The 27,848-nt window shown below is 44.7% G+C and overlaps 1 protein-coding gene across 4 annotated transcripts in view; it reads left to right on the forward strand.

The window, feature by feature from the left end:
- Positions 1–26,753, forward strand: part of Camk1d (calcium/calmodulin dependent protein kinase ID) — a 401,898-nt gene extending 375,145 nt beyond the window's left edge. Inside the window, exons 7-11 of one of the 4 annotated variants that reach the window (XM_036187629.1) lie at positions 10,270–10,382; positions 12,282–12,360; positions 20,748–20,835; positions 22,364–22,481; positions 24,895–26,753. In XM_036187629.1, the coding sequence (XP_036043522.1) occupies positions 10,270–10,382; positions 12,282–12,360; positions 20,748–20,835; positions 22,364–22,481; positions 24,895–25,013 (517 nt within the window). In that variant the 3' untranslated portion in view covers positions 25,014–26,753. Of the gene's footprint in view, positions 1–10,269; positions 10,383–12,281; positions 12,361–20,747; positions 20,836–22,363; positions 22,486–24,894 lie in introns of all 4 variants that reach the window. The other 3 variants (XM_036187632.1, XM_036187630.1, XM_036187631.1) reach the window with 3 other exon arrangements.
- The last annotated feature ends 1,095 nt before the right edge of the window (positions 26,754–27,848 follow it).

Consider the following 27,848-nt stretch of genomic DNA (forward strand, 5'->3'; position numbering starts at 1 on the left):
CGGCCACAACGTGCATTGTGAGAGTTTGGAGTGGCTTCAGGACATAGTGGGATGTACATCAAGAGCCCGTGGGCTGTGGGAGGCAGAACCCCACACATCCCCCAGATGAGACTGCTGATTTGCATAGATGCCTGTCTGCCTCTCATCAGAACTAGAAGGAAAGGAGAGTGGGGGCAGGAAGACTAGGAAACAATCAGGAAAGAAAAGAGAGGAGAGGGGAGGAGAGGAGAAGAGGAGGAAATGGAGGAAGGAAGAAGGGAGGCAGAATAGTAGGAAGAATCCAGCCCATCCAGATGCCCAACTCTAGTTTGGAATTCTTCCCAGGCTGCAGCATCCTTGGTTGGCACTGGAAATTAATCACCTCCATAGTGGATATCTGCACCTCTCAGTGCTTGGCTCTGAAAAATGTTTCTTGTGAGAACTAATTTTCATTCTCAAAATTTGCACCACAGTCCCTAACCCAGTGTTCCTGGCCATGGGAGCTCTCCTCATTCCTCTTTGTCCATATTGTACCCATTTCACAGCTCGTGTGAATTGTGTTTGGCCTCTCAAGAGGCCGCTTTGCTAATTCTTCTGACTTCCTCAAGATGGTGTCCATGTGACTAATGTAAGATTAAAAACATTGAACCCAGATGGATTAAGATGCTCATAGTGTTTCTTCTTCCTCTCTTCCGCAAGCCCTGGTCTTCAATTCCAGCTTTGCAGGACCTTAAGGAGCGTGCATCCTTTTCCCTTTTCCTTTCTGCCCCAAATCTTTCCCTGATCTGCTTACCCATCCTCAATTTTCCAGTCATTATTTAACCCCCAGGGGATGACAAGAGGAAATTTAGCAGTGTGTTCTCATCAGGAGCACATGCAGGAGTCCCTGCGCGTGGTCTTATGATGAGAGCCTTCCCTGCTTTCTCCCACCTGCCCTTTTCTCAGCACATGAGGAGGAAGATAGGAGGAATGCACATGCTCAAACACATGCTTACAGAACTGGGTTGCGTATTGCCATGATTCAAGCCTCATTGCCCTTCTGGTCTCAAGCCAGATAATATGTTCAACCCCTTTCTGCTCGCCAATGGACACTGGGAAGAAGTACAAAAGATTTATTTGCTTTCTAAAAGGCTTTGTTTTATTTAATTGTTTTGAAAAATCTATCATATCCAGAGTAAGATGAATGAAACCCATATTCCTTAATGCATGCCCCCACATCCATTCAATAAAGCTTGTTGAATGTCTGCCAAGGGTCAGTCAAGACAGAAAGATGAGCAGAGGTCCCTGTGTACCAGCAGGACTCAGAGTCCAAAAGATGCTCAGACGAGGTTGATGCTGCAATAGTTTTCAGAGGCACACTGAGCCTGAGCTGGCCCTATGTGGCTTATCTAGTTTGCAGATACATGGTGGTGGGGGGGGGATTTCAGTCATTTTTTGATAATATTTTTTTATTCTTTCTTTGAGATCTGTATGCATATATACAAAATTATATCCATACCTGGATGACTCCTCAGCCCCTCCCCCTACCCACTTCATGTCCTCTTCCATTTCTGAAAGAAAATAAACCACAGAGTCCAATTAGTGCCGCCCATCTGTGCATCACTATGGGGCTGTCCAGTGGAGTACAGGCAACCTACCAGTGGCCACACTGCCAAAGAAAGATGGCTTCCCCAGTCCTGGCAGCCATTAACCACTGACAGCTCTTCAGATAGCAGTGGGGCTTCCAAGGTCCCACTTCCATGCAGAATTTTGACTGGCTCGGGTCCTGTACAGGTAACCACAGCTGCTATGAATCAAGAGTGTAATGGCTGTACAGTGTCCAAAGACAGCACTTTACAATGCTCTCCCTGTCCTCGAGCTCTTATGGTCTTTCTATAATAATCTCTTGTGTGATATTCTCTGTTGGCTCCAATTCTGAGGCTCCCAATGTCAAATGGATCCACTGCTTTAGACCTCTGGTCACATGGTAAGATAAACCATTGTTCGTCTCATGGTCAGAGAGCAAAAGGGAAAAAAAAAGACTGGGTTCCCATGAACTCATCACAAGGGCAGGACCTAAAGACCTCCCACCAGGTTCTACCATCAAAAGGTCCCATCCCTTCTCAGTAGCACCTTCCTGGACCAAGCTGACATTCATGTACCTAAGCTACAGCATCATGCGGTACAATCACTCTGGTGGCAAAGTTGGACTCTGCCCTCAAAAAACAGCATGAACCTTTCCTTGGAAAATAATTTCCTTCTCCTCAGAGCCTTTCCACCCTGGTTAGACCAAAGCAGGGAGGTCTGGGTTGTCATTCAGTTGTTGGTGTGGTAGTTTATGTAAAATATTCAAAGTAAGTTCCAGCCCCTCAGAAACACATTCACATGCACTTAGAAAGTTGACTGTATGTATCACGCTGTTCTCCAATACACTGTCCAAAAGGCATCCCAGAACTTCTGCCTTGTCCCATCAGAGTCCATGAGGTCTTGTCGAGGAGACTTTCTTCTTTGTGATGCTTTGCAGCTCTTCATAGGAGCATTGTACTGAACCCAGATGATCTGACATGGATCAAGATAGACGGAGGTTCACTTCTCTACTATCCTTCTCACCCACAAACACGCTGATAATGTCCCTAGCCATCTCCCTCAATCTGCCCTGAAGAAAGGCAGATGAAGACCATGAGTCATTGACTTTATAACTACAAACACCGGCAAGTTCTTTATTTCTTTGGTCCGTCATGTGGCCTCATCTCTAGCTCTGTTTCCAAACCGATCATACACAAAAATCATGACACTTTTTTCTTCAGGGGCAGATTAAGAAAGAATATATTGGTATGCCCCCATCTTTATAGTGACATTCATTACCAGATAACTAAAGGTTAATATGATTTGTCTCAGAAAGACTTACAGAAAGAGTTAAATAAAATTCCCTTTCTGCCATTTAAGTTGCCCATTCATGCATTTATTTTCCTCATCTGGAAACTGAGGATTGAAAGCCTTTTCTCCTTAAATATCCACCCAAGGAAGCAATATGTGTAAGATGAGCATTGATCTTGACTGTGCACTTGGTTAGTTTGGAATCACCTTGGAGTTTCATCTCTGGGCATATCTGTGACGGTAGATTTAGAGAGGGTTAACTGAGAAGAAAGGACTCACCCTGGATGGAAGAACCATTCTATGGGCTGGGGCTCCAAGCAACCTAAACAGGAGGAAGTAAACTGAGCACACCAATCCTCTCTATGCTTCCTGACTGTAGATACAATGTAACCATCCACCTGGCACTCCTATTGCTATGTCTTTCCCACCATGATGAACTATATACTCTCAGACGAGGAGCTGACATGAACCCGTCCTTCCTTAGGTTACTGTGATCACATTCAATGAAGTTTCCAATGTGTAACCCAATGCCTGACACTTGGTAAATGATCAGTAGTAGATGATGGCTACTAACTTTTACAAGATGTACTCACCATGATTAGTCTGCTTAATATAGGAAACTAAATGTTCTATATGTCCCATTTAAGTGGGATTAAACTGGGGGACTGTAGAAAGCAAGACTCAGCTATGTCTTATTTATTGCTGTATGGGCATTTTGCACAATGCCATTGCTCCATAGCACTCTGTAGAACTGGATCAAAATGGCCTTTTTTCTTCTAGTCCAAATCCTCACACACATGCTCAGATCTGTCACTAGCTGTGGCCTTGAGACTATCTTCTCTCAGTGTCCTGGAGAGGAATAATGAGTTCCGGACCCCAGGATAAAATTCTATGACTGTGACATACACGTCAAGTTTTAAGCTTTTGACTCAAGGCCTCAAGCTAGGAGTACCTTCAACATGTGAGTTCCATAGTCAGTGGGATAGTTAGTTTCTGATGGTACTATAGAAAGGGAAATTGATGCTTGGAGGGTTGTGTCAGGCACTACGAAACACAGGTGATATCTGTTGAAGGTTCCCCATGTTCATTCTCATTGCCTTGGAGAATGTCATTTATAGCAGATTCTATTGATCATTAGGATGTTTTACTGCAAAAATGAAACAAGTGAAAAATTATTGTACTTGAGGAAAACATGGTTGAAATTGACTTTTTTGGAGTAAATATTAATTTTAAAATGTTCAACCCTATTTAGGGTTGGGGTGCTAAGATCAAGCCCAAGGATTCATTCATGGTATATACAAGTATTCTACCATTGGCCTGTACCCTAGTGCAATTGATTGCTTCTGTCTGTTAGAGCATGTGCTGTTACAGGTGTAACATGCACAGGTGTGTATACCTGCCCATGTACATATAAGCATAAGTGTTTCAAATAAAGCATTTTCAAGAAATATTCCTTAAGTCATGTTGAGTATTAACAAAGGATAATGGCACACAACTATAATCACAGCACTGAGGAGAATGAGGCTAGAGGATCATGAGTTCAAGGCCATAGTGGGACCCTTTCTCCAAACCCTAAATAAATAGCATTTAGGACATAGAATCTATCCTCCAGGAAATTATCAGCAAGGTGAAAATTTTAAACATTATAGCTACAATGATAAGACATAATTTTTCCAAATTTCTTGAAAAGACCCAAAAAAGAGCTGAGATTTGAGCTGGCTCTTAATGGAAAATGTGTAGAGAGGATTGAGCAGCGTAAGAAGGTAGTCTGTGAAAGCTGAAGGTACTTAAGGACCCATTAATCCAACAAGCCTTCGCTGAGGTTTGTGCTGGGCTATATAGGATTGCAAAAAATGAGAGTGAAATGATTGCTACCTGGGGGGCTTTGGGGAACTTTGGGGAGCACAGAGTGGAACACGGAGGTGATGAGTCACAGACACAAACCAACACATGAGCCATACAGAGGGGCCTGGGAAGCTGGATGAGCACAAAAGAGAGATGCAACACCACCAAACAATGCCCACATACCTAGAGCTTTATAACCTAGCAAGTCATTCCTAGCACAGAGAATGGGATAGGGAAAAATATTCTAGATTAAGGTTAAAATGTAGCTTCTCTAGACCAACTCTAAATTAACCTTTCCTGTCTAGTGTTTATGAAAGCTTCCTCTTTATGATGAGTTTAATGTTGACCATCTGTTCCCCTGTCCCCAACCATGAGGTGCTCTGGCTGCCTTGTTCCATGCCTGAGGACAGTTGATACTCAGTGAGCATTTGGTGATGGCCAGAGGACTGCCTGACCCCAGAGGAGCCTATGCTGAGGAAAGGAAGAAGTGGTACAGGAGAGGGAGCCTGGGGACAGTGGTGGCCACAGGCTGTGTTTGCTATGGGTCAGCAGGCAAGAAAAGGAAGTCAGCTAATGCTTGCAGCAAATGCAGAATGCTTCAATGAAGAGGGATTGTTTTTTCTCTTCTTGAGGACTTACTGGCCCATTCAGTGAGATAATCCTACTTACTAGTCTTCTTGCCCAGCCCACAGCCTCTCTGCTCATTATTCAGGTCCCTATTGATTTCTAGTACCCTCTCTACACATGTGAATGCTGGGAAGGCCAAGCAATCTTCTGGAAACATTCTTGGGAAATGGGGAGCAGATGTGGAAATAAGGACAGATTGGGGACAGGATCCTTGAAGGTTTCCCCCAGTGACCTGCTTCCTACGACCACCTCCTAGTGGCCCATTCAGCTATGAACTCCTCAATCAATGAGCCTGATGATGAAGTTCACACCCTAAGGACCCACCCACCTGTCAACTGAGCCACCATCTTAGGGACAAGCCTTCGAGATATGAGCCTTTAGGGGGATATATTAGTCACTGTTCTTGTTGCTATGGCCAAAGAGCCGACAAGAAGCAACTTTTAGAAAGGATATATTTGGGCTTACAATTTGGAGGTGGTATTGGCAATGGGGTGTGAGTAGGTAGTCATTATATTGCATCCAGGAAGCAGAAAACACAGAGGAAATGGAACTAGACTAGGAAACTTCAAGGCCCAACCCCAGCGGACCACTTCCCTCAATGAAGCCATACCCCCTAAAGGTGCCAGAACTTTCCAAAATGATGCCACCAGCTGGGAACCAACTGTTCAAGCACATGAGACTCTGGGGGACGTTTCAAGTTCAAGTCTCAACAGGGAGACACTGTTAGACCCAAAAAGCAACAGTCAAAAAAACTGTATTATTCCCTTAAATACTAAGAGAGAGGCTCTCACATAAAGTGCACTTGCCACAAGGATGTAAAGAACATTAAAAATTTGAAGTCACTCTCTGCTGCCAGGCACGCAGGTGGACAATGGAAACAAAAGAACAAAGAATTAGCTACTAGTCATGACATCCTTGTGGCAAACATTCTTTTTTCCAGGTATGTAGGTCCATGACCAAGGGTAGACAGTCCAAACAACATAACTCAGTGAAGGGTAATGACCACATTGAACTCATGGGCATCTTGACAGGAGCTTTTAGGTAATTGCAGCATTTCAGTTTCCAAGAAAAACTTCACCCTGCCAGATCACCCACAGCTGGCCATTCATTGCTAATTTTCACATCCATTTATATTAACATCCTTCTCCATGGAAAACTATCTTAGTGGGATGGATCTATGGCCAGGGGTGCCATTTGGAAAACCTAAACCATACCTTATTCTCTCCACAAAGATAGACTGTTTGCCCTCAGAAGTGGGCTTGTGCACTGGGTTCTTCCAGAATGTCTGAATAGATTGGAGTATTGCTGTTCCACCGCCTCCTGAAAGTGGAGTGTACAGGAAGTGTCGGGTTGGTTGGTATTTTGGGGTCTCCCTAGTTCTTCTGGGATAGGGCACTGGTGAATGTTCCTGTATCCTGAGCCTTTGTCTCTGCTTCTGAGCTCAGCCATGGAGGCTCAGTAGTCAACAAGGCAGCCCCTTCTTCCACACATGTGTGTGTGCCTGGGCATCTACCTAGAACACCCCCCAGATAGATCCTGGCCCAGACCCTGACAATCCAGGAGCAAGGATGAGGTCCTGCCCTAGGTGCACATGAACAGGTCAGAGCTGTGCCCGGGGAGGAGGTAACATGGTGGAGCCCTGCCAACTGCAGCTGATGAATGTGATGGAGTACCTGTCACAGAGAGGTCAGGTCTCAATCTTTCACTCCAGCTAATTTCTAAGGGTCTGGGAGAGCTGAGCAAGGGGGAGCCCAGATAAAGTGTCCAACATTCCATTGGCCCAGATACAATAAGTGTTCCATATGCGGGAAACTAGCCTGAAGCATCTTGGTGAGCACACCCCATGAATGACATGGATTGAAAAGGTAGAGTCACATTCTGGAGTTCTCCTTCCAGGTGAAGGTGTTGGGTGGATACAGGCCAGCTCACCTACACAGAGAAAGGCTTAAGGAAGAGGTTCGATTCTCAAGTCTTCTCCTTTATCTCTTTTATCAGTTGAGCCCTAGAGTAAAGAACATAGACCTGGACCTTGGGTACTGTTGATCAATTTGCTTTAAAATGGAGATGATATAAGGACTATACTCAGGGATGGTGGGATAAGACCACATAAATCCTGTGATGCTTATGATTCCGGACTTGGTTGCTACTGGGCTCTAAACACCCCTAGGCATAGAGAGATGAGGGAGAGAAGCATGGGTTGCCGGGGTTGGGGCAAGAACCTAATAGAATCTGTCCTCAGGAGAGAAACAGCCTTCCTTCCAGGACCACAAACCCAAGGGCCCAATTAGAGAGGCCCAGGGCAGCAGACCCCCTATCTTTGATTCCCCCCCCCCCTTCAGCAGCCCTACTGTGGTCCTTATCCACTGGCACCCCACTAAGGTTGATAATGCTGCCCATCTTCATTCACATGTCTACACAGCCAGTGTCCAGGGACAAGGTAGAGCAGCTCTGAAAGGGCTGATGGGGGAATTCTGGGAGGAGTGACCACCGCCATAGAGCCTCTGGCAGTTCTCCACAGGAGTGCTGGGATGCAGCAGGCAGGCTGCTTGTCCGGCTTTTATGTGGGTTCTGGGGGTTCAAACTCAGGCCATCAAACTTCCACAGCAAGCATTGTACTCACTGAGCCACGTCCCCAACCATCTCTTTCTTAATTTTAACTCAGGCCCCAAGATAGATTGAATTCCTTCTCTCTGGTCCTCAGAACACCTGCACACACAGTCCTCTGTGTAAAAGAGGAAAGGGGTCGGGGGGAGAGCTTAGATGAAAAGAAATTGGAATATACATTAAAAAAAATTGGCACAAGAAGAAATCCTTCTTGAAAATTTTTAACATTTTTCCCTCGAGAAGAAAGCCAAACCATAAAGCAAAACACCCTCAGCTGTTAACAAACAAAGAGCTCACATATCTACCATGCAGGGTTTTTTCCAAGACAAACTAACATTTTGCTCTGTCGGCTTTTCCTAATGCACACATTTTATTATGCCCAAATCCTCATTATGGGCAAAATTTACATATTCCTCTCTCGGAGGCCCCAGGGTTTCCTTGGGTAGCGAAGTATGCTCTTGGTGGTTTCCAAAGCACTGGCTGTTTCATTTTGCCCACCACAGCAGATCTTTACAGATGAAATTTTCCAGGCATCATTCAGCCTGTAAAACACGCTTGTGAGTTGGATGATGTAGAATCTTCACAGCCCACAGAATGTCGCCTGGCCTGGACAACAGTCATTGCCTCCTCCCTTCTGCAGCCAGCCTCAGCTGTGCCCCTGGAGGCGGGACACATGAGAGATGGCTGGACCTTGATTGTGTTTATTAGGAACCAACAGCAAATCCCGACAGACCTACTGTCTGTGGAGGCCTCTTCATTTGTTCTCATTAAACTGCTCTCTAGGCTGTTGCTATGTTTGGAACAATATCCAACTTGGGGTCAGGCCTCAGTTTGGGGTCAGGCCTCCCACTGTGGCTGCCGCATTCTGGCCCCAGGAGCCAGATCAGCAACATAGAAGTCTGTTCTTGGGCTTCTAGAATCAAGCACCAACGTCTTCTGCTCTGGGGTCACTTACGGCCTTGACCCCACCCTTTCTGGTTGCGTGATCCTTCCAACCCACTCCTATGTGGGCCCCAGGCATGTTGTGTTTTTTTCCTAAGTATTTTAGCTGATTGAAAAAAACTACAGGAGAGGTATCACAGAATCATATAGCTAAAAACCAATATATACATGGAATTTTCTACTCTGACCACCTATATACTAGATGAAATTTTGATCCCTGGAATATGTTAGTGGCCTACGGGCAGTAAAGGTGACATTGGGATTGAAGGCAGAACTGGAAAGAGAAACCATGGCTTTTTTATTTTAATTTATGTTTATTTTATTTATTACTCTCTCAGTTGCTAAGTATATGCTCTACCTCTGTATATGCTTCATGCCCAGCCACCAAATACACAGTGTCATTGACTGACTTGTGGTGGTTGAATCTAATTGACATGTCTGCTCTTGCCGTGGTGGCCAGATGACCCTTTAGTCTCTCCAGAGTTCTAACTTGTTTCTAGCAACATCCTAATTGGACCATTGCAAAGTTGTCTTTGGCATGGCCCAATGACACCCTGACTGGAGTGTTATGATTCTACAGTGAGGTAACTTGAGCTGCCTCCTGTGGATGTCTGTTGCTTATAATGGAGAAAAATGGCAGCATTTCCGATCCTCTTCTGATTCCTCCTTGGTGGAACAATAACGCACAGGTCAGGATGAGTCCTAGCAACTTGATATCAAGGCTGTAAAATGCCCTCTTCTTCCTTAACAAGTTCCTAAATAGAATGAACCCGAAGGGTCCAGAAAGACATTCAATTATGCATTTTATTTGTTCCTTTTACCAGCCTTTTGGTTGGGGACAGTGTTACAGACATGATTAATAATATTTGCACATGGGAAACTGCCTGGTGATTTTCTAGGGTTCATGGGATTCTAGTTAACACCATGTAAAATATTATGGAGTGGCAGGGTAGCTCAGTGAATAGAAGTGTTTACTGTGCAAGCCTGGTGACCTTACTTCAATCCTCAGAAACCATAGAAAGCTGGCAGGCCAGAAGCGACGCCAACGTGTACTCTAACTACCACACTCATTCACTGTGGTACATGTGCACCCTGACAAACACATCATACACATCGTATACACACACTAATAAAGACATGAAAGAAAGAGATATGGTAGAATTATGAATGTGTGCACTTGCCTCTGGCCGTGATGTGATGGAGTTAACCTTTTTGCTGCTTAGGGAATCACATTTTCACTCCTGTGGCATGTTTGTGTATTGAGGGTGTGTTTCCTTCACCGAGACTTAACTTCAGCTCACTGAGTGTGGGGTTCCTTATTTTGATGAACAGATCATGTGTCTTCCTTCCAGGCAAAGTATAAATCCAGCACAGTGGCTGTGCGTACACTCAATCTTACTCCCTCTTGCCTTGCAGGCTCTGTGGCTACCCTCCTTTTTACGATGAAAATGACTCGAAGCTGTTTGAACAGATCCTCAAGGCAGAATATGAGTTCGATTCCCCCTACTGGGATGACATCTCCGACTCTGGTGGGTCTCTCATGGCATTTACACCCAGATGACCTAGCGTAGAAGCCCAAGGACCCTGGGACTCAGACTGGCCCTGAGGCTTCTGTCTTCTACTGGGGTTACTGTAACAAAATACCACAGTCTGTGTGGCTTAAATACCAAACATTTATTTTGCACAATTCTGAAGGAGGAAGTAACACTGGGCATCTGATGAGACCCTGCTTCCTAATTCATAGGCGGCTGTCTTCTTGGTGTGTTTGCACACAAAGGGGGTGGGACAAGGTTTTTCTGGGTCTCTTTCACGAGAACACTCGGGTCTTTCCTGAGAGCCCTGCCTGTGTGTCCTGATCACCTCCCAAAGGGCCACTTCAGAGGCCCTCATCACAGGAATTAGCATCTCAACAAAGGACTTGTGTTGTACACCAGCATTCAGTCTGTGGTTGTCCCTGAGAAAGCTTTATGAGCTACGTCTTTGGGCTTGACTTGGAAAACAGGCTTGAGATATACAACCCTGGCCAGGGGATGCAGACTTGCTCATCTACCTCTCCCTGATGTGGGTGCTCTAGAAATGAAATATTACCATCTAGGATTTTATGAATACCAACTAGGTGCTGAGTGCTAGAAGTCATGGACTCCAGCTCACCCAGTCCTCAGGATGACCCACTAGATGGGTGTGTATATCATCCATGTGTGACTGGTGATGAGGCTGAAGCCCCAGGGGGTAAGATAACCTGTCCTAGTTTATGAAATCAATACATGGCAGAACTGGGATTTGAAACCCCAATTTTACCAAAGCCTGCCTTTTGTGACAAGATTGTATTTGTGAAGTCACATATCCTCAGCAAGACGTTCTTGACGTTCTTGCATTGAGCAGTCATGGTTTGCGTGATGGAGGTTTCTTGGCTGAGGTCATGATTTTATTGTCTGGAGCCCATGTTTGAGCCACAGTACACCACACTGAAATCCTCCCAGAGAAGCTCATCATCCTTTCCAGAGGGTAAAGAGCAAAAGCAAGCCCAGGTGAGGAGGGGGAGAACCGTAGAAGGAAGAAGGGAGGTGAACAACACTCTTTGTTGAGCTGCACACATGGATCATTTTTATTATTTATGTTATTTACTCCTAATTGGGAGCCCCTTGCCTGTTTCCTCAACCATCCTCAACCACCTTAGGTTGCTGAAACAGACCTCACAGGGAATACTCGACTTTGGAGCTTAGAAGCTAGGGGCTTCCTCCAGAAGTTCAGATCTGCAGACAGCAAACTGCCGTGCCCTATAGGGCAATGGGTTCCAAGCTGGCATTCAGTCTCAGTGTCCTACTCTGACCTTTGCCCTCTCCATGGTGACCAAGCCCTCTCTACCACACCAGGATACATCTTGCTGCATCTTGGTAACATCTCATTCACTGAGTAGTAACAGCTCAAGTGTGATGCAGATGCTCCTCTGGGGTATCCCCCCACACCTGCCCCCACGACCTGCTAGCTTTCCAGCTAGCTCTTCAGTGGGTTTAGTAGAACCAGTAATGTCTATAACACATTCAGGGGACATCCCCAAAGCATCTCTCTAAGGCAATGGTGAACTGAAGAGCATATGACTATGAAGATGATTCCCTTTATTCTCTAGACCAAAGGCATCATTAGTAGCTATCAAAAAAAAAAAAAAAAAAAAAAAAAAGAACTTCGAGCTGGGAGTCAGGTCCCAGCCTGGCTCTGTTACCTTTTCATTCACTGGGTCTCTCTTGGAGTGTCAGCCATGCCTCTGCTTTTATCTAAACACTGGTGTCTTTTGTACCCAAGGGACAATAGCGAAGGTAAAAAGCTGGTCTCACATTTTTAATGGTACACATATTTAAAACACCAGGGCATCCTGTCATCACATTTCAACCCTCAGAGTGACTTGTTCCCTTTTCTTTCTTTTTGAACAGCCAAAGACTTCATTCGGAACCTGATGGAAAAAGACCCAAGTAAAAGATACACATGTGAGCAGGCCGCCCGGCATCCGTGGTAAGAAAGATCACCTTAGGGAAGTCAATGCCATCCCATACCCTCCAGAGTCGACTTTTCACTGGCTCCCCTTATTCATGAAAACCCTCCGGTGTTCACTCCACCTCATCCTGGCAGGGGCTTTCCTCACCTCCTAAGCCAGTGTTTGTACTTTTTGGTGCCCTCAGGATGCAGTTTTTGAATACACTCAGAAGTTAAGTGTCTATAAGATAGCAGGTCACTTTTCATCTTACAGATGGTTCTGAGGATCACTTTTGCTAAAAGAAAATACCCAATGAGGCATATGAGGCATTAAGATTGGAATGTACTCCTTGGCAGTAGTTTTATATATATATATATATATATTTTTTTTTTTCAGGTGATTTTTTTTCAGTTAGTGTTTCTTTAACTCTAAAGGGACTCACTGATGCTTTATGGCAATCTACACACTATCAGTGTTGTGTTTATGTCATGAGGTTGGAACCTGTCTTAGTTAGTTTTGTTTTTTTTTTGTTTTTTTTTTAATTGCTGTGAAGAGACACCATGACCACAGCAACTCTTATAAATAAAAGCATTTAAATGAGGTGGCTCACTTACAGCTTCAGAGGTTCAGTCATCAGAATGGGGAGTATGGTGGCATGCAGGCCAATGTCAAGCTGGAGCCATGAGTATTATGTCTTGACTCAGAGGCAACAGGAAGTGGACTCAATCACTGGGTGTAGCTTGAGCAAAGGAGACTTCAAAGCCCACCCCCAGAGAGACTCGCTTCCTCCAATAAGGCCACACCTACTCCAACAAGGCCACATCTCCTAATAGCACTGATCCCTTAGACAACTAAGTGTGACTTGGGTTTACACTTGGCTTGCTAAGTCTCAGCTTTCTCACTTTTAACAGTAACAGTTCTAATTTACTAAGTTAAGGTAAGACATAGTGGAGCTAGTGTACATAAAGAGAGTCACACAACGTCTAGGCAGAGCAAATGTCTGGTTTGTTACAGACCCATGAGCATCCACTTTGAAACAAGTACCCAAGAGTAGAAAAAGATATTCAGTGGGTTGGTCAGATTTCTGTTACTATAACAAAATACCTGAGCTGGTCAACTTAAAAAGACAACAGTTTTCTTTTTAGCTCACAGTTTTGGAGGTTTCAGCTGGTGCTGTTGTGATGGAGCCTTTGGCAAGCAGAGGGGATCCATGGTGGAGCAAGAAGCCCACCTCATGGTAGCCAGGAAACAAGAGAAAGAGATCAGTATGCCATAGTTCCATTCAAGGGCACCCCCATGACCTAAAGCTCTCCCATGAGGCCCTCCCTCATAAAGATTTTCACCACCTCCCAATAATGACAAGCTAAGGACTAAACTTTTAGCAGTTACCTTTGAACATATTTAACACATAAACTAGGGCGCCCAGTATAATGAACATAGAGGCAATGAGGTGTAGCTCAGTTGTAGATCCCTTACCTAGTATGTACAAGGCTTTGGGTTTACTCCCCCAGCATGCAAGTACACACACACACACACACACACACACACACACACACACACACACACACAGAGAGAGAGAGAGAGAGAGAGAGAGAGAGAGAGAGAGAGAGAGAGAGAGAACCTTGAATTATTCAGGAGAAAGTTCCCATAAGAAGCACCACAGAAAACTGTTCTGTGTTTGGCCTGTCATCTTCTAAAGCATCCCCTCCAAGCTGTTAACCTCTTCAGGGACCCTCTTAGAATCAGTGTCATAACCCAGCTTCACAGAATTCTAATTCATCACTCCTGCTCTGATCTTTGTTGAGTCTCTTCTGTGTTCCAGGAATTCTGCCGATTGCTTTAAAGTATTCACTCTTTTTTTTCTCTCAGTAACCCTGGGAGGTAGGTTTTCTGTTCACTTCAGAAACAAGGAAATAGGAACTGAGTGAAGACACCACAGCCAGATAATGGCAAAGCCGAGGGCTCCAGCCAGAAAGGTCTGGCTCCACAGCGAATGCTCTTCATTGTATAAAGAAGGGAGGCAGCAGAGGGTGGAGAAGCAAGGGAAGAACTTTCTGGAAAGGTGGACAGTGCTGATTGTAAGTCATTGAGATATTTCTTAGTAACCTCAGAGAATGGTACACATGACGTCAGTACAGTAAAGGTTTTCTTTCTTCACACGCACAGGTTTTTAAAGGCCTCAGACTTTTGAGATTATCATATAGAGAGAAGAAGTATCTGGCTTCCTCAAGCTTGTCCAATAATGTGTATGTGTGAACCTGCATATAGGTAGATGCATATGAGTTCAGGTGCCCATGGCAACCAGAAGAGGGCATTAGATCCTCATGGTGCTGGAATTACAGGCAGTTGTGAACCACCTAATTTGAGTGCTGGGAATTGATCTTGGTCCTTTGTAGGAGTAATATGTGCTCTTAACTACTGAACCATCTCTCCAGCCCTTTAAAAACAGTTTTACTAGCATATATTAATTATATGTAAGAGTAGGTTTCATTATGGCATTTCATATGTGTATGTAATGTACTCTGATCACACTCACTCTTCTATCCTCTCTTGTCCCCTTCCCACTAATCCCCCACAAGGCCCCCTTCTACATCCTTGTCACATATACAGACATATGCATGTATGTGTGAGTATGTGTGCGTGTGCATGTGTGCATGTGTGTGTGTGTGTGTGTGTGTGTGTGTGTGTGTGTGAAGAGAGAGTCCTAACAAGTTTACTTAGGTTTGCTTATATAAATGTGTGAGGAGTTATTTACATGGGCACCTTACCAGGGGGTACACCACTGAAGAAATGTCTCTCCTCTAGCAACCATTTACTGCCTACAGATCCTCAGGGAGGGATGGAGTCTCCTGGGTTCCTTCCCCCTCCATGACAGGGAAAGCTAGTCTCTCTTAAAAGCAACAACAACAAAAACAAGTCAAAATCTCTTTCTAGGAACTTCAGGAGATTAGAATAGGCCCAACCAGATCCGGTGCCAAGCCAGGTTTTTTTAGTAGAAGGTTGCCGCCCAGCCCACAGAAAGGGGAGGAGCTCCAAGCAGGTTGTGTAAATGTGGGCCCAGAATAGGTCTAAACACCAAATGTCCAGAACTGAACCATGGCACTTGATATTCCTTGGTATTGTAGAGTAAAAGGAGACAGGCAAGAGATGAATCTAGAAGCGAGAGTGAGGATTAGTGGAGTCTGGCCTGCCTTCATTTCTTATTGCCTGGCTAGGTAAATGCCTGGACCCCTTGGGCATCCTCCACAGAATCCAGATCATACATGGTAATACACGCCCTAGAGGAATTTTCAAGGGGTTAATTAAGATGGTACATGTAACAAACAAGACCACCTGGCACCCAACATATCTGTGACATACATGGATTCTTAATATTTTATTAGTGTCCTAAGAAATTGAACTGTGCCCCTTTTTTGGCAAGGGGGCCTTGGTGGGTTTTAGGCAGGGTGATAAGATTTTTATTTATGTATTTGTTGTGTTGCTGATGCTGCTATTTTATTTTCTGGTATTGAACCTAGGGTTTCAAATGTGCTAGGCAAGCAACCTACCACCAAACTATATCCCTAGCTCCTTTTTCATTTTTTAAAACAATATGAGATATGGTCTTTTTGAATTGCCCAGGCTGACCTTGAACTTGTAACCCACCTATGTGATTCCAAGCCTGCTTCACTGGGTAGAACAGATTTACATTCAGAAAGCCCTGTCTGGATACAGAATAAAAGATTGGGGAAGGGAAGAGCTAGAAGGGGATCTTGAATATGCAGCAGGAAGGTACAGAGCAGAGAGGAGGGGGCCTAATAATGAGAGACACTTGGGGTGGCAAGTATGAGAGTATGTGGCTTGGGTATGATTAATTGGATTTGGGCAAGGTTAGCCGGCCATGCTGGGATTTGGAGAGCCAGGGTAGGTACACACTGAAGAAGTGTGGCACCCAGAAGAGAAGTCAAGCTGGGCACAGAGATTTAAAGCTATGCCACCCAGGGTTCCCTAATCAGAAGGCTCATGGCAAGCTCTTCCATTTTTACTGTATTTCCCAATTCTCAGGAGGCCCGACACCGGGAAGTAATAACACATACATTTGATGCAAGCATCACTCAGGTCCTATACTTCCCTGCATTGTGATGGACAAAGGAAAATGTGGGCCCAGCTGGGAGCCAGTGGGAGGCAGAGAAATGCCTGCTGTGGAGCCTTTCCAGCTGTTCTCAGAGCTGTGCTCCTGACACACTCAAACCCCTGGAAATTCATGTTCGTCCATGCTTGTCCATCCATCTTTATCCAAGCCACCCAGGGTTAGGAGAGCCCTTGGGAAGCACTTATGCTTTCCTGGACCTCAGAACAGACCACTCGAGACAGAATAGGGCTCTTTCCTGTGGAAGCTAGTCAGTACCGTTTAGCAGCTATTTCTAAGCCCACTCTGGTTTGGGGTTTTGCCTTTCTCCTGCTGAGACCTGATAAGGAGAATGCACATAGGATAAGAACCCATCCCTGCTTTCACAGCAGCACTTATGGGGCTCATTTCCAGGTCAGATGGCCCTGAATATTTATCTCTGGCTTCATTGACAAGCAAATTAAGTCAATCAGCATGAGAGAAATTTATTTTAAAAAATTAAGACAATTGCTTGTTTAATTGTGGGGTTTAGGAAATAAAAAATGTGCAGAGAGACCCAGGGAACAGTGAATGTAGCAGCTATAATCCTTAGACAGAGTCTCTTCCTCTTTTCCCAAAGCCTTCAACTAATGGATAAGGCTCACCCATATGATGTGATTAACTCAAAGTCTTCAAATATTATCTAAGAAATACTTTCACCAGAACATAGCAACTAGCATATGTTCAAATATCTGGGTGCCATGCCCTAGCCAGGTTGGCATGCAAAATTAACCATCATACCCCTGAAGGTTGACTGAGACTCCATCCCTCTGCAAGATTCCAGACTGTTTGCCATGGGAGTTAGAAGTAGTCCAAGAGACTGAGGTTGGGAGGTACCAGACATCATCAAGCCCATTTGGACCAAGTAGCAGAACCAGAGAGAATAGAATATGTCTAGAACATACACACACACACACACACACACACACACACACACACACACACACACACCACCAGCATGAGGACCTGAGTTCAATCCCCCAGCACCACAAAACCCTGGCATGGCTTCACCTGCCTATAATCCCAGTGCTGAAACGGTGGAGACAAGAGCATCCATGGAGCTCACAGACTGGCCATTCTAGTTGAATTGGAAAGATCCAGGTCCAATGAGAGACTTTGTCTAAAAAAGTAAGGTGGAGAGTGATTAAGGAAGACACCCCCATTGGCTTCTGGCCTCCATGCATATGTGCATGTGTGCACACACGAAGTGACTATTCTATTCATGGAGTTAGTTTGCCTAATACTGATGAATAAACAGGGCTTAACTGCTCATAAACATTAGGCCCTGATTTAAAGCTGTATTTAGAAAATACTAGCCTTGAATGATTATAAAGTAAAAGTGATTTTAGATTCCAAAATAGAGGAGAGTCAAAGGTGAAAAATCAGCAACAGATAAGAAATGAAGGGGCATTCTGACATAAAACAAGAAAGACAGCAGCACATTCATCAAATCATAGATGGTTCACTTTAAGATTCACTGTCACAAAGAGGCCCTTCCCTCTTGCCCAACATAGAAAAGAAAAGGCCCAAGAAACTCCTCGTGACCAACCTGAAAAGTCATGTAAGTCTGAGAGCATTTTCTCCTTGTACGTTCATGGCTGTCCAGATAGTAGATCGAATAGCACACTTGGACTTGAACCGCTGTGAAGACCGCCTAACTGCTGCTGAGCCACCTGCCGCCAGCCAGGCTCTGACCCATATGCAGCGCAGCTGAGGACTGTGGGAAGTGAGCAGGAATCATTCCCAAAATAACTCAGACAGCATTTTCCTTAGATCCTGGCCTGTGGTAACCCACCAGGAGGCATGGGAAGCCATAGTGAGGCAGCAGGGTCTGGCTCAGGGTGTTGGGAGACCAGGCTTCTGACAAGCAGGTGGAAGTGAACTCCCCTGACCCCCACCTCCCCAAGCTGTTCGGTTTGGACCCAGCTCTGGCCTGTAACAGGACTCTGCGCACTTCCTATCTTTTTGGCCCAGTTATTTCCAAGAAAGAGCTAAGCACAGATTCGTTAGAATTAGCATCATTTTCTGAGGACAGAACTGTTAAAGATGATGTAGAAGGATTCTGAGGGAAATATCTCAGCTCATAAAGTGTGTGTTGTCCAAGCCTGAGGCCCTGCCAGGCATGGTGGTATATAGCTGAAATACCACTGCTGGGGAGGCAAAGACAGGAAGATCTCTGGTGCTCGGTGGCCAGCTAGCATAGCCTAATTGACGAGGCCCCAGATCCCAGGAAGAGACCTTTTCTTGCCACCAAAAACAAAAAAGAAAAAGAAAAAGAAAAAAAAAAGATAGCTCCTAAGGAATGACATGTAAGGCTAACTTCCACATGCATGCGCGCGCACGCGAGCACACACACACACAGGGTACATGTGCCCACACATACTTCCTAACACATACATCTTATGTGACATGGGAAGAAGCATTTCTATGAACTCCAAAAGAGTGAAAGCTTCACTAAGATGTCTCCAGTTCCCAGACCATGCTCATTCCTCATTTCCATTTGCTCCTTCACACATTTGTTTCGCTGATGTGTGCCTGGGAAGGGGGCAACTGGGGGCTGCTTGAAATGGAAACCTGGTTCCCTTCAGCCCATCTCTGAGCCTCCTTTAAGCCCTTCTGGGAAGAGAGAGGGGTACATCTGGGGATACAAGCAGAGGTTACTGTGAGCTGGGATATCAGCCTGGCACAGACTCAGTCTAGTTCCTGGACTACAGGGAAGGAAAGGCTGGGCAGGATGGGTCTTGGTCTCAGCAAGCCCAGAGCTTCTTCCTTTCATGTCTGATGCCTCTTGAAGAAGGCATTCTGCAGTGATGCGCCCGTTTTATGTCCAGGGCAGTCCAGGTCTGGGTGGTGAAAGGTTTTCTCCTATAGCAGGTACCTTCTGGCTGGAAAGGTAGTCCAGGACTCTGAAGCCTGTCTTGTAGCTTTCTTGAGGTCAATAACTTTTTTCAAAGATACCAAAGACCAACCTAGAATTGAATAGTTTAGGAAGAAAAATGGAACAGTCAAATTCAAGAAAGGCTTAGAGCAGCAGGTTTCCCTGACCTGGAAGAAAAATCAGTTGGATATAGAAGAAAATATTGGTGTGAGAGAAGGGGTGTATGGCAGAGAAGGGTGGTCTGTGTTATGTGTGACCTTAGGGAGTTCTTGGCCACTCTGAAGGAGATTGTAAGATGGGAAGGGTGGGAGGGAGTGGGGAAGAAGGCTTGGAAACCAGCAAGAACTCCAATACAACCACCCGTGACCATGAATATAGAGTCGGCATGGTCCTGGGAGCCATAAGAACTTTCTAGAGCATGAGCCAAGCTGAGCTAAAGTTACTGGAGGTGGCAGTGTGTAGGGGCCTTGTCTACAAGGAAACCTGAAACCAGGACCAGCTAAGGAGCAAAAGTGATAGCTTGGAGAAGCCCTGAAGGGCTAATGTTGGTGAGGAGAGAGGAGTGTGTAGCATGAGTCTTAAAAGGTCTTATTAATAAAATCAAACCTGGAGCCAGGTATTGGGGTAAATGCTGGAAGATCAGAGAAACAGAACCAGCCACAGCTAACCTCATCTTGCCAGTTCCTCAGCTGATCCTTTTTCCTCAGACTGGAAGCCTCTGAGTCCTCATCCAGAATGAATCTCAGCTGAACTGCTGCTAAAAGCCTAAAGGCTTAACCAGCTCTAGTTCTTGGTCCTCACGCCTTATATACCATTCTGCTTTCTGCCATTACTTCCTGGGATTAAAGGCGTGAGTCACCATGCTTGGCTGTTTCCAGTGTGGCTTTGAACTCACAGAGATGCAGATGGATCTCTGCCTCCCAAGTGATAGGATTAAAAGTATGTGTGCCACCATTCTCTGGCCTCTATGTCTATCTAGTGGCTATTCTGTCCTCTGACCCCAGATAAGTTTACTAGGATGCACAATATATTGGGGGACACAATATCACCACAGGAGTGAACCCAAGGGACATGCACTCAGGTTTCTAAGCTGTTGTGAATTCTAATGTTGCTGGGAGTGGACTCAAAGGAGGAAAAACATGATAGACAGGTAAAAAGTGGACTAAGAGGGTGCTGGGAAGGAAGAATGTCTAAGGTACTATAGGACGTGGGACTTTGGTATGTGTGAGCTTAAGGACAATTCATCTAGGGAACTAAACAGCCTAGAAGGACAGCAGCCACAGACCCCCATCAGCTTCAACTCCCTGAGGGTAGGATGAAGCTTCCAGGGAAAGCAGCTTGGGACTCTATGGCCAAGCACAAGGAGCCCCTTTGAAGAAGTCTGTTTGCCTGTGTTTCAGGATTGCTGGTGACACCGCCCTCAGCAAAAACATTCATGAATCCGTCAGCGCCCAGATCCGGAAGAATTTTGCAAAGAGCAAATGGAGAGTAAGTCCTAAGTGTGTCTGTTTCCACACTTGTCAAATTCTCAGGGAGTTTAAACCATTCTGGAGAAAGTGACTCTCCAATTTGAGCATGTTGTGTTTCTAAGTGACCTGTGAGGCTTTGGACAGAAATCCCTAGAACCTTACTCAATAAATTTTGCTAATTTTCATTTATTCTTCTAAAAATGTATTATTTTATTTTATGTGTGTGGGTGTCTGCCAGCATGTATGTCTGTGCACACACAGTTGTGAGCCTCCATGTGGGTGCTGGGAATGAACCGGGGTCCTCTGACAGAGCAGCCGGTGCTCCTAACCATTGAGCCAGCTCCCCAGCACCATAAATGTAAGTGATTCTTGACTATGGGATATCACAGTGTAGGAAGGATTGTTTCTCATCTGTGGCTTAAAGAGAGCAACTGTGCTGGAACTCACTTGTTTGTTATTCCTCTAGCAGAACACCCCTCCCTGGCTCCCTTCACTTGGCCAGACTTTGAATAGTCACCGTTATTAAAGTGACCGAAAGGAGAAAGGGGGAACATAAAAACCTAATTGAGCGCATCAATGTTTCCTGGTTTAAAAAAAAAAAAAAAAAAAAAAAATTGATGAATTTCAACCATCACAATTTTATGATCATGTATTGATTGATTGAACTCTGTATTCTAATAGGCATTCAGTAATTAAAAGCTGGCTGTCTTGCTGTGAGAGCCAACAGAAACAAAATTAGCTCTATTGAGCCAAGCACAGTAGTGCATGCCTTTACCCTCAGCACTCAGGACAGAGGGAAAAGCCAGTCTCTGTGACTGTGACCAGCCTGGCCTACATAGTAAGTTCCAGGCCAGCTAGGACTGCACAGTGAGACACTGGTTCAAAAAGAAAAAAGAAAAAAAAATAAAGATTCTGTTAACCTACTTTATTTTTGGAAGTAATGCCATTACTTAGGACAACAATATCAATGATAGAACCAGCCCTAGTGGTGCAGGCCTGTAATTCCAGGTACTCAGGATGCTGAGGCAAAAGGATTACAAATTCAAGGCCAGCTTGGACAGCTTAATAAAAGCCTCACAAAATTAAAAAGTAAAAAGAGAGTTTGTAGAATATTTGCTTAGCATATTCATAGCTCTAGGTTCAGTCCCTACTACTGCCAAAAAAGAAAAAAAGAGGTACCAATTATAGAAAAATAAACACTACCTTAAAATATCGTATATTAAAACATATTATTATATGTGTTTTTTATTCTAAGGGTTACTTTTTGTAAAATATGTAGAGTGTTTTTTGGAAATTATTCATGCCAGAAGCAAGTGAATTTTTAACCTCTAAAATATATTTTGATGGGGAAGAGAGTTAAGTAAATGTGTGCACTTTTGAAAAGAATGGTAGACATTTTCTTTCGAAAGTGTCCTGAGAGTATCAGAGAAAATGTGTAGCGCTTGCAGTTTCTGAATAAGTGAAAGGAAGCAATCTCGAGTGTTTTCCAACTACCTGAAATGACTGGTTCTCCTCCTCGCCACTTTGGTGTCCTTCCCACATTTCAGCAAGCGTTTAACGCCACAGCCGTCGTGAGACATATGCGAAGGCTACAGCTCGGCAGCAGCCTGGACAGTTCAAATGCAAGTGTCTCAAGCAACCTCAGTTTGGCGAGCCAAAAAGACTGTGCGTATGTAGCAAAACCAGAATTCTTCAGCGGGCATTTCAGATGAGTCCGGGTTGGGCAAAAGAGCTGAGCACTGATGGTTTGCCCAGCAATGTTCTGACCCATTTAATGTTCCTGATTACCATAGACCATTATTCAATGTTTAATACCCGCTCTGTGTGATAATCATTTCTACTTGTAGATAAGAAATCCATGGCATAAGTACCGCACGACCAAAGATAAGACCTGAGGACTTCTTGGTCTCTCTCCTTCCTCTGACTTGCCCCTTATTGTACAGTTTCCCTCTGGACTGACGAGGGAATGGTAGAGTTCTCATGGTCTGGTTGCACTAGTTTCTAAAGTCTGGGTTTTGTTATTTTTGTTGTTATTTTTATAAGAATGATGAGTATTTGAACTTAGTTATGTGCGCTAAGCTGGCTTTGCGATAAAAGCAACAGTGGTGGTACTGCATTGGCCTTCATCTTTGTAAAGAATGTGGTATCCTGGAAGGCACACTTTAATTCTCTCCCACTCCCCATCTTTACATGTATATTAATCTCCTAGAGCATGCTGATGGTTCTCTACTCCAAAACCATTGCCTTGAAGGTTCCCATCAGCCCTCATCCCCTTAACCGTCAGGCATCATGTGCCTTCCTATTTGGCTTAGTGAAAGGATTCCTTTCTTTGTGAAAGAGCCATCTCATGGCTGAATATAGAGCACACACCTATAATCCCAGCCTCTGAAGATGAAAGATTCCAAGTTCAAGGCCAGCCTGAGCTACACAGTAAAACCTTCTCAAAAAAGCAAAGGCTTAGGGTGCAGCTCTGTGGGAGAGCATTTGCCTAGTAGGAAACGAAGTTAAGAAGACCCTGAGTTTGACCCCCCAGCATCCTCCCCACTCCCCAAAGGAGTCATCCTAATCTTGTTATTCATTCTCAACTCATACACAGTTCTTAAATTTTCTTATGGCATCTCCATGGGCTTTTCTGACACAATTGCACACCTCTAGCTCAATCATACTTGTCAACATAGACCTTTCTTACCACCCTTAACCAGAAGAAATAAAACAGCTGGCCCCTCATTTCTTTAAAGATTCGTACAACGGTATCAGCAGCAGTGTCTATTTTAATACTTTATTTTATGGTTCTCCCTATGTCCAGATATATGAAGTGGCTAGGGATGTCCATTTCCAAATCTGTACCATAGCTGCTGCATCAACAGTGCCTTCCAAGGCTTTATGAGTCAGTTTTCTGTTACTCTGACAGCATATGAGAGAAACATGTGACAGGAGGCAAGTGTCACTTTGCCTCACAATCTCAGTCCTTTCTGTCCACGGTTACTCATGGCAGCCAGGAACGAGGAAAACAGAGACAGAGGACAGAGAGCTGGGAGAATGGTATGTCCTTCAATGACCTGCTTCCTCCAGCTAGGTCCCACATTCCAGTAGTCAATCCAACTTTGAATTCATCAATGGATGAATCCCCTGATGAATATAGGATGTTCATGGTCTACTCACCACACAACACTACTACTACAGGGCCAAACTGTCTATCATAAGCCTTTGGGAAGATTTGGTGGAAGTCATGAACATCCTCATTTCAAAGGCCAGTGATTCGGTATGTTTCCTGAAATGTAAATTTGGGCCTGAAGCGGGGTGCAGGCCCTTTTTTCATTCTAAAAATGCCTACTTCTGCTGTTGAAAGAAACGATCTGCTCTTCTCAGCTTTGACATGCACTAAGCCTCAGAACCATGGAAAACAACCAGATGTGGGGTGGCATGTGCTCTTCATCCCAGCATAGGGCAGTGGAGACGAGACCATCTTGGGCTTGCTGGCCAGCCTGCCTAACCAACTCAGCAAACTGTCCCCCCAACAGACAAAACAAACAGAAAAGCAAGGTGTAGAGTGGCTAAACATATCTATCTGAGGTTGACCTCTGGCCTCCACACACATGTGCACACATGTTATCTGCACACACACAAACCTGATACACAGAGACACAAATTAAAATAATGAAAAAAAATTAAAGAAACAAACATTCTAGTAATGATGGTATGTAATCCACACCCACCCCAGTGCCTAGTATATAGAAAGTAGTAGATTATCCTAGTGTGTAACATACAGTATATAGAAAGTGCTAAATAAATGGGGCCTCAGATATCCTATGTCATGATGGGCATACATTTTCATTTTCAAAGACATAACAATTATAATTATAAAGAAAAAAGGGCCTCAAAGTTGGACCAGAGAATAAAGCAAATTTTCCTATAGGGTGATGAAAGGGCAGGATCTGGCAGTACAGCTCAGGGTAACAGCCGCTTGCCTAGCAGCTACACACAAGTTTCATCCATCTAGCCCAGCACATTTGACTGTCTTTCTGGGAAAGGGCGTGTGAAGTTAATTCTCAACACCCGCGTCTGTTGTCCCTGGCAGGTCTGGCACCTTCCACGCTCTGTAGTTTCCTTTCTTCTTCGTCGGGGGTCACAGGAGTCGGAGCTGAGAGGAGACCCAGGCCCACCACTGTGACGACAGGGCACACTGGAAGCAAGTGACCCGGCTCTGGAGGTGGGACCCAGGGGGCGGAGCCGGGGAAGGGGAAGCCCCAGGCCGGCCGGAGCAGCTCCAGCATCGGAGACCCCACCCACCCTGCATGGTGCGCCTGCATAGGACTGGAAGACAGAAGTTTTTTATGGCCATATTTTATACTGCAATTCTGATGTGTTCATTTCTCACAAACTGTACTGACTCAAGGGGAGCTGACTTCACAGGATCTGGTGCTGTATATACGAATCTTGCAAAGCTCTAACTGAATGGACCTTCTTGCTCCCCTCCCCCAACTCCACCACTTCCGCTCTCTCAGTGTAGGAAGCCATCTAGGGTGTATTTTTTCATGAAAAAAAAAAAAAAGGTTTCAACTGGATTATTTAAATATTGGTAAATGTTGTGCATTAGGATTTTTTTTTTTTCCTTTTCGAGACGTGTCTTTTTTGATCTCTGTCAGTTACATGACCTCTCATTTGCTCCTTTAATGGTGGCTTTACGTTACCTTTAAGAGATTTTTTTTCCCTCCAGGAGGAGTTAAAAGGTATTTTTTTTTTTTTTTTTTAAATTCTAAGAGGATCAAGAATCCATCAACAAGGCTGAGTGCACTTTACTTGTTCCCTGGCCCTCCGGAGGTCACCCCGCCCCTGGGCTGGGCAGGCTTCTCTCCAGGTGGCTTTTGGCAGGGAACCTGCAGAAAACCTTACCAGCAGTTTCCCCTGAGAACCCCTAAGCAACCACAGAAGAGATAACCTTGTTCCTGCCCTAAACTCCAGGCTCCACATTACTGGTGAACTGAGCTCCAGGAACAGGATTCCAGCAGGGCCTAGGCCCAGGAGCCTCCCTCAGAGGCGGGACTAGCTGCCATCTTGTTTTTTAAAACAAACCACACACAGCCCTCATTTCTCATGGAGGATGATGGATGAAACTCTGTTCTCAGCTATGCACTTTCAAAACGACTCACTCTATGTTTGTTTTAATTTTTAAAATTCATTTCTAATCCTACCCTTCAAATGGCCTATAGCACACACTCCCCTCCCCTACCTCCACATTCTTACCCTATTCTCCCAAGAACATTAGCCAAGGGAGGGGACAGAAAAGGCCTCGAAGAAGAACCCTTTTTGTTAGGTGAGAAGGAAAGGCACCAAGTGAGCAGGATATGGCCCACCTCAGAGATGGCAAGGTAAAGCTGGTACATAAGCCTTCCCTTACATCAGAGAAATCTAAAATGAAAAGTAGCTGGGGTGGTCAGGGCATTGTATGCCCTGGTTTGCCAGGGACTGAAGAATTTCCCCGGATATGGAACTTGAAGGCTAAAATCAGGACTGTCCTATGAAAACCAGTCCATGTCATTGACCTGCACAGTGGTTAGATATACGAGAAGAGCAGGCACAGAGCGCAGGCCAGGGCAGACATTCTCCAAGGCGGCTCTCAGAGACCCAGGCAAGTAGCTTAAATGCCAGTTTTGCCAGCGTTCCCCTTCAGCTCTCATGTCTGTTTAAAGCCTGAGCCTCAGCTGCAGTCAGCTGTAGCCAACCAAGATGGGCTGTGATAGGTGTCCCTGATGGCCCAGGCACAGTCCTGAGGTGGTTGTCCTCATGCCTCTCTCAGTCCTGCTGGACAAGTAAGCCATCCTTGTCACTTGTACGCTTTCACCCCAGCCCTCCCCAGTGCACATGGCAAACATGAACATACATGAACATATGAACATATACATATTCTCTCTCTCTCTCTCTCTCTCTCTCTCTCTTTCTTGCACACACACACACACACACACACACACACACACACACACACACACTATCACTAGGGAAGCAGCTCCAGTCCCCCAAAGAACACAGTGCAAGATATTTAAGAGCAGTCTCAAAGTCAGACATCTGGTCTACCTGTTCCCACTTGCATCATAAGCTCCCACATGCTTAGTGAGAATCCTTTCACACAAGCCCAAAGAGTAGCAGTTGAAGCTTTCATTTCAAAATCTATAGATCTCTTAGGAAGAGTTTCTAAAATAACAACAGACCCAGTTGGAAAGCAGATGCCACTGAGTATGGAGACTTACCCACCTACTCCACCCTTCAGAAAGGCAATGAAATAAATATTACAAACAGTATTTAAGAAAACCCACAAGTGTTTCTAAAGTTTATAGGATATTTCCTACCAACTAGTATCATGGGAATATCCAAGTTCATATAATTAAAAAAAAATACAGGTGTTCTTGGTGGGCTATAATTATAACACTTGGGAGGCTGAGGCAGAAGGATCTCAGTTTCTATGCATTCTGAGCTAATTAGTAAATCCTTATCTCAAAGGAAAGAAAGGAGGAAGGGATGGAGGAAGGAAGGAGGTAGGTTGGTTGGTTGCTGCAATAGGTGATATTACCTGAGTTTGACACCTTTCATGTGTTAGCCCTTTATGCTGTATGGTACACATAACTATTTACATCTACAAAGTAACATTATTATTAGTGATGAAAGGATTTCATAGAGCTGGTATATGAGTACATAGACTACATATAAATATATATGAACTACAAATAAACACAGAGCAGCTGAGTAGTAAACCCTGGTACAGGTCTACCTTGCAATCAACTATGCTTGATTCAAGCTTGACACATTGAGTCTCCATGAGCTGGTGTAAAGAAGATGATCACAAGTGCCAGCCCAGTAGTAGATAAGGCTGAACATGTCTTCAGGAAGCACATGCATGATGTCACTAACTTGGGTTATTTCCTACTATTTTAAGAAAGGTGAAAATATGTACCACCCAAGTCTTCCATTCTGAGAAAGTCAGGATGGTAGGAAGATGGAAGTTTCACTTCCAGTTGGTATTGTTATATAATAATATAT

The sequence above is a fragment of the Onychomys torridus genome, chromosome 5, assembly GCF_903995425.1.
Source record: "Onychomys torridus chromosome 5, mOncTor1.1, whole genome shotgun sequence".
Classification (NCBI taxonomy): domain Eukaryota; kingdom Metazoa; phylum Chordata; class Mammalia; order Rodentia; family Cricetidae; genus Onychomys; species Onychomys torridus.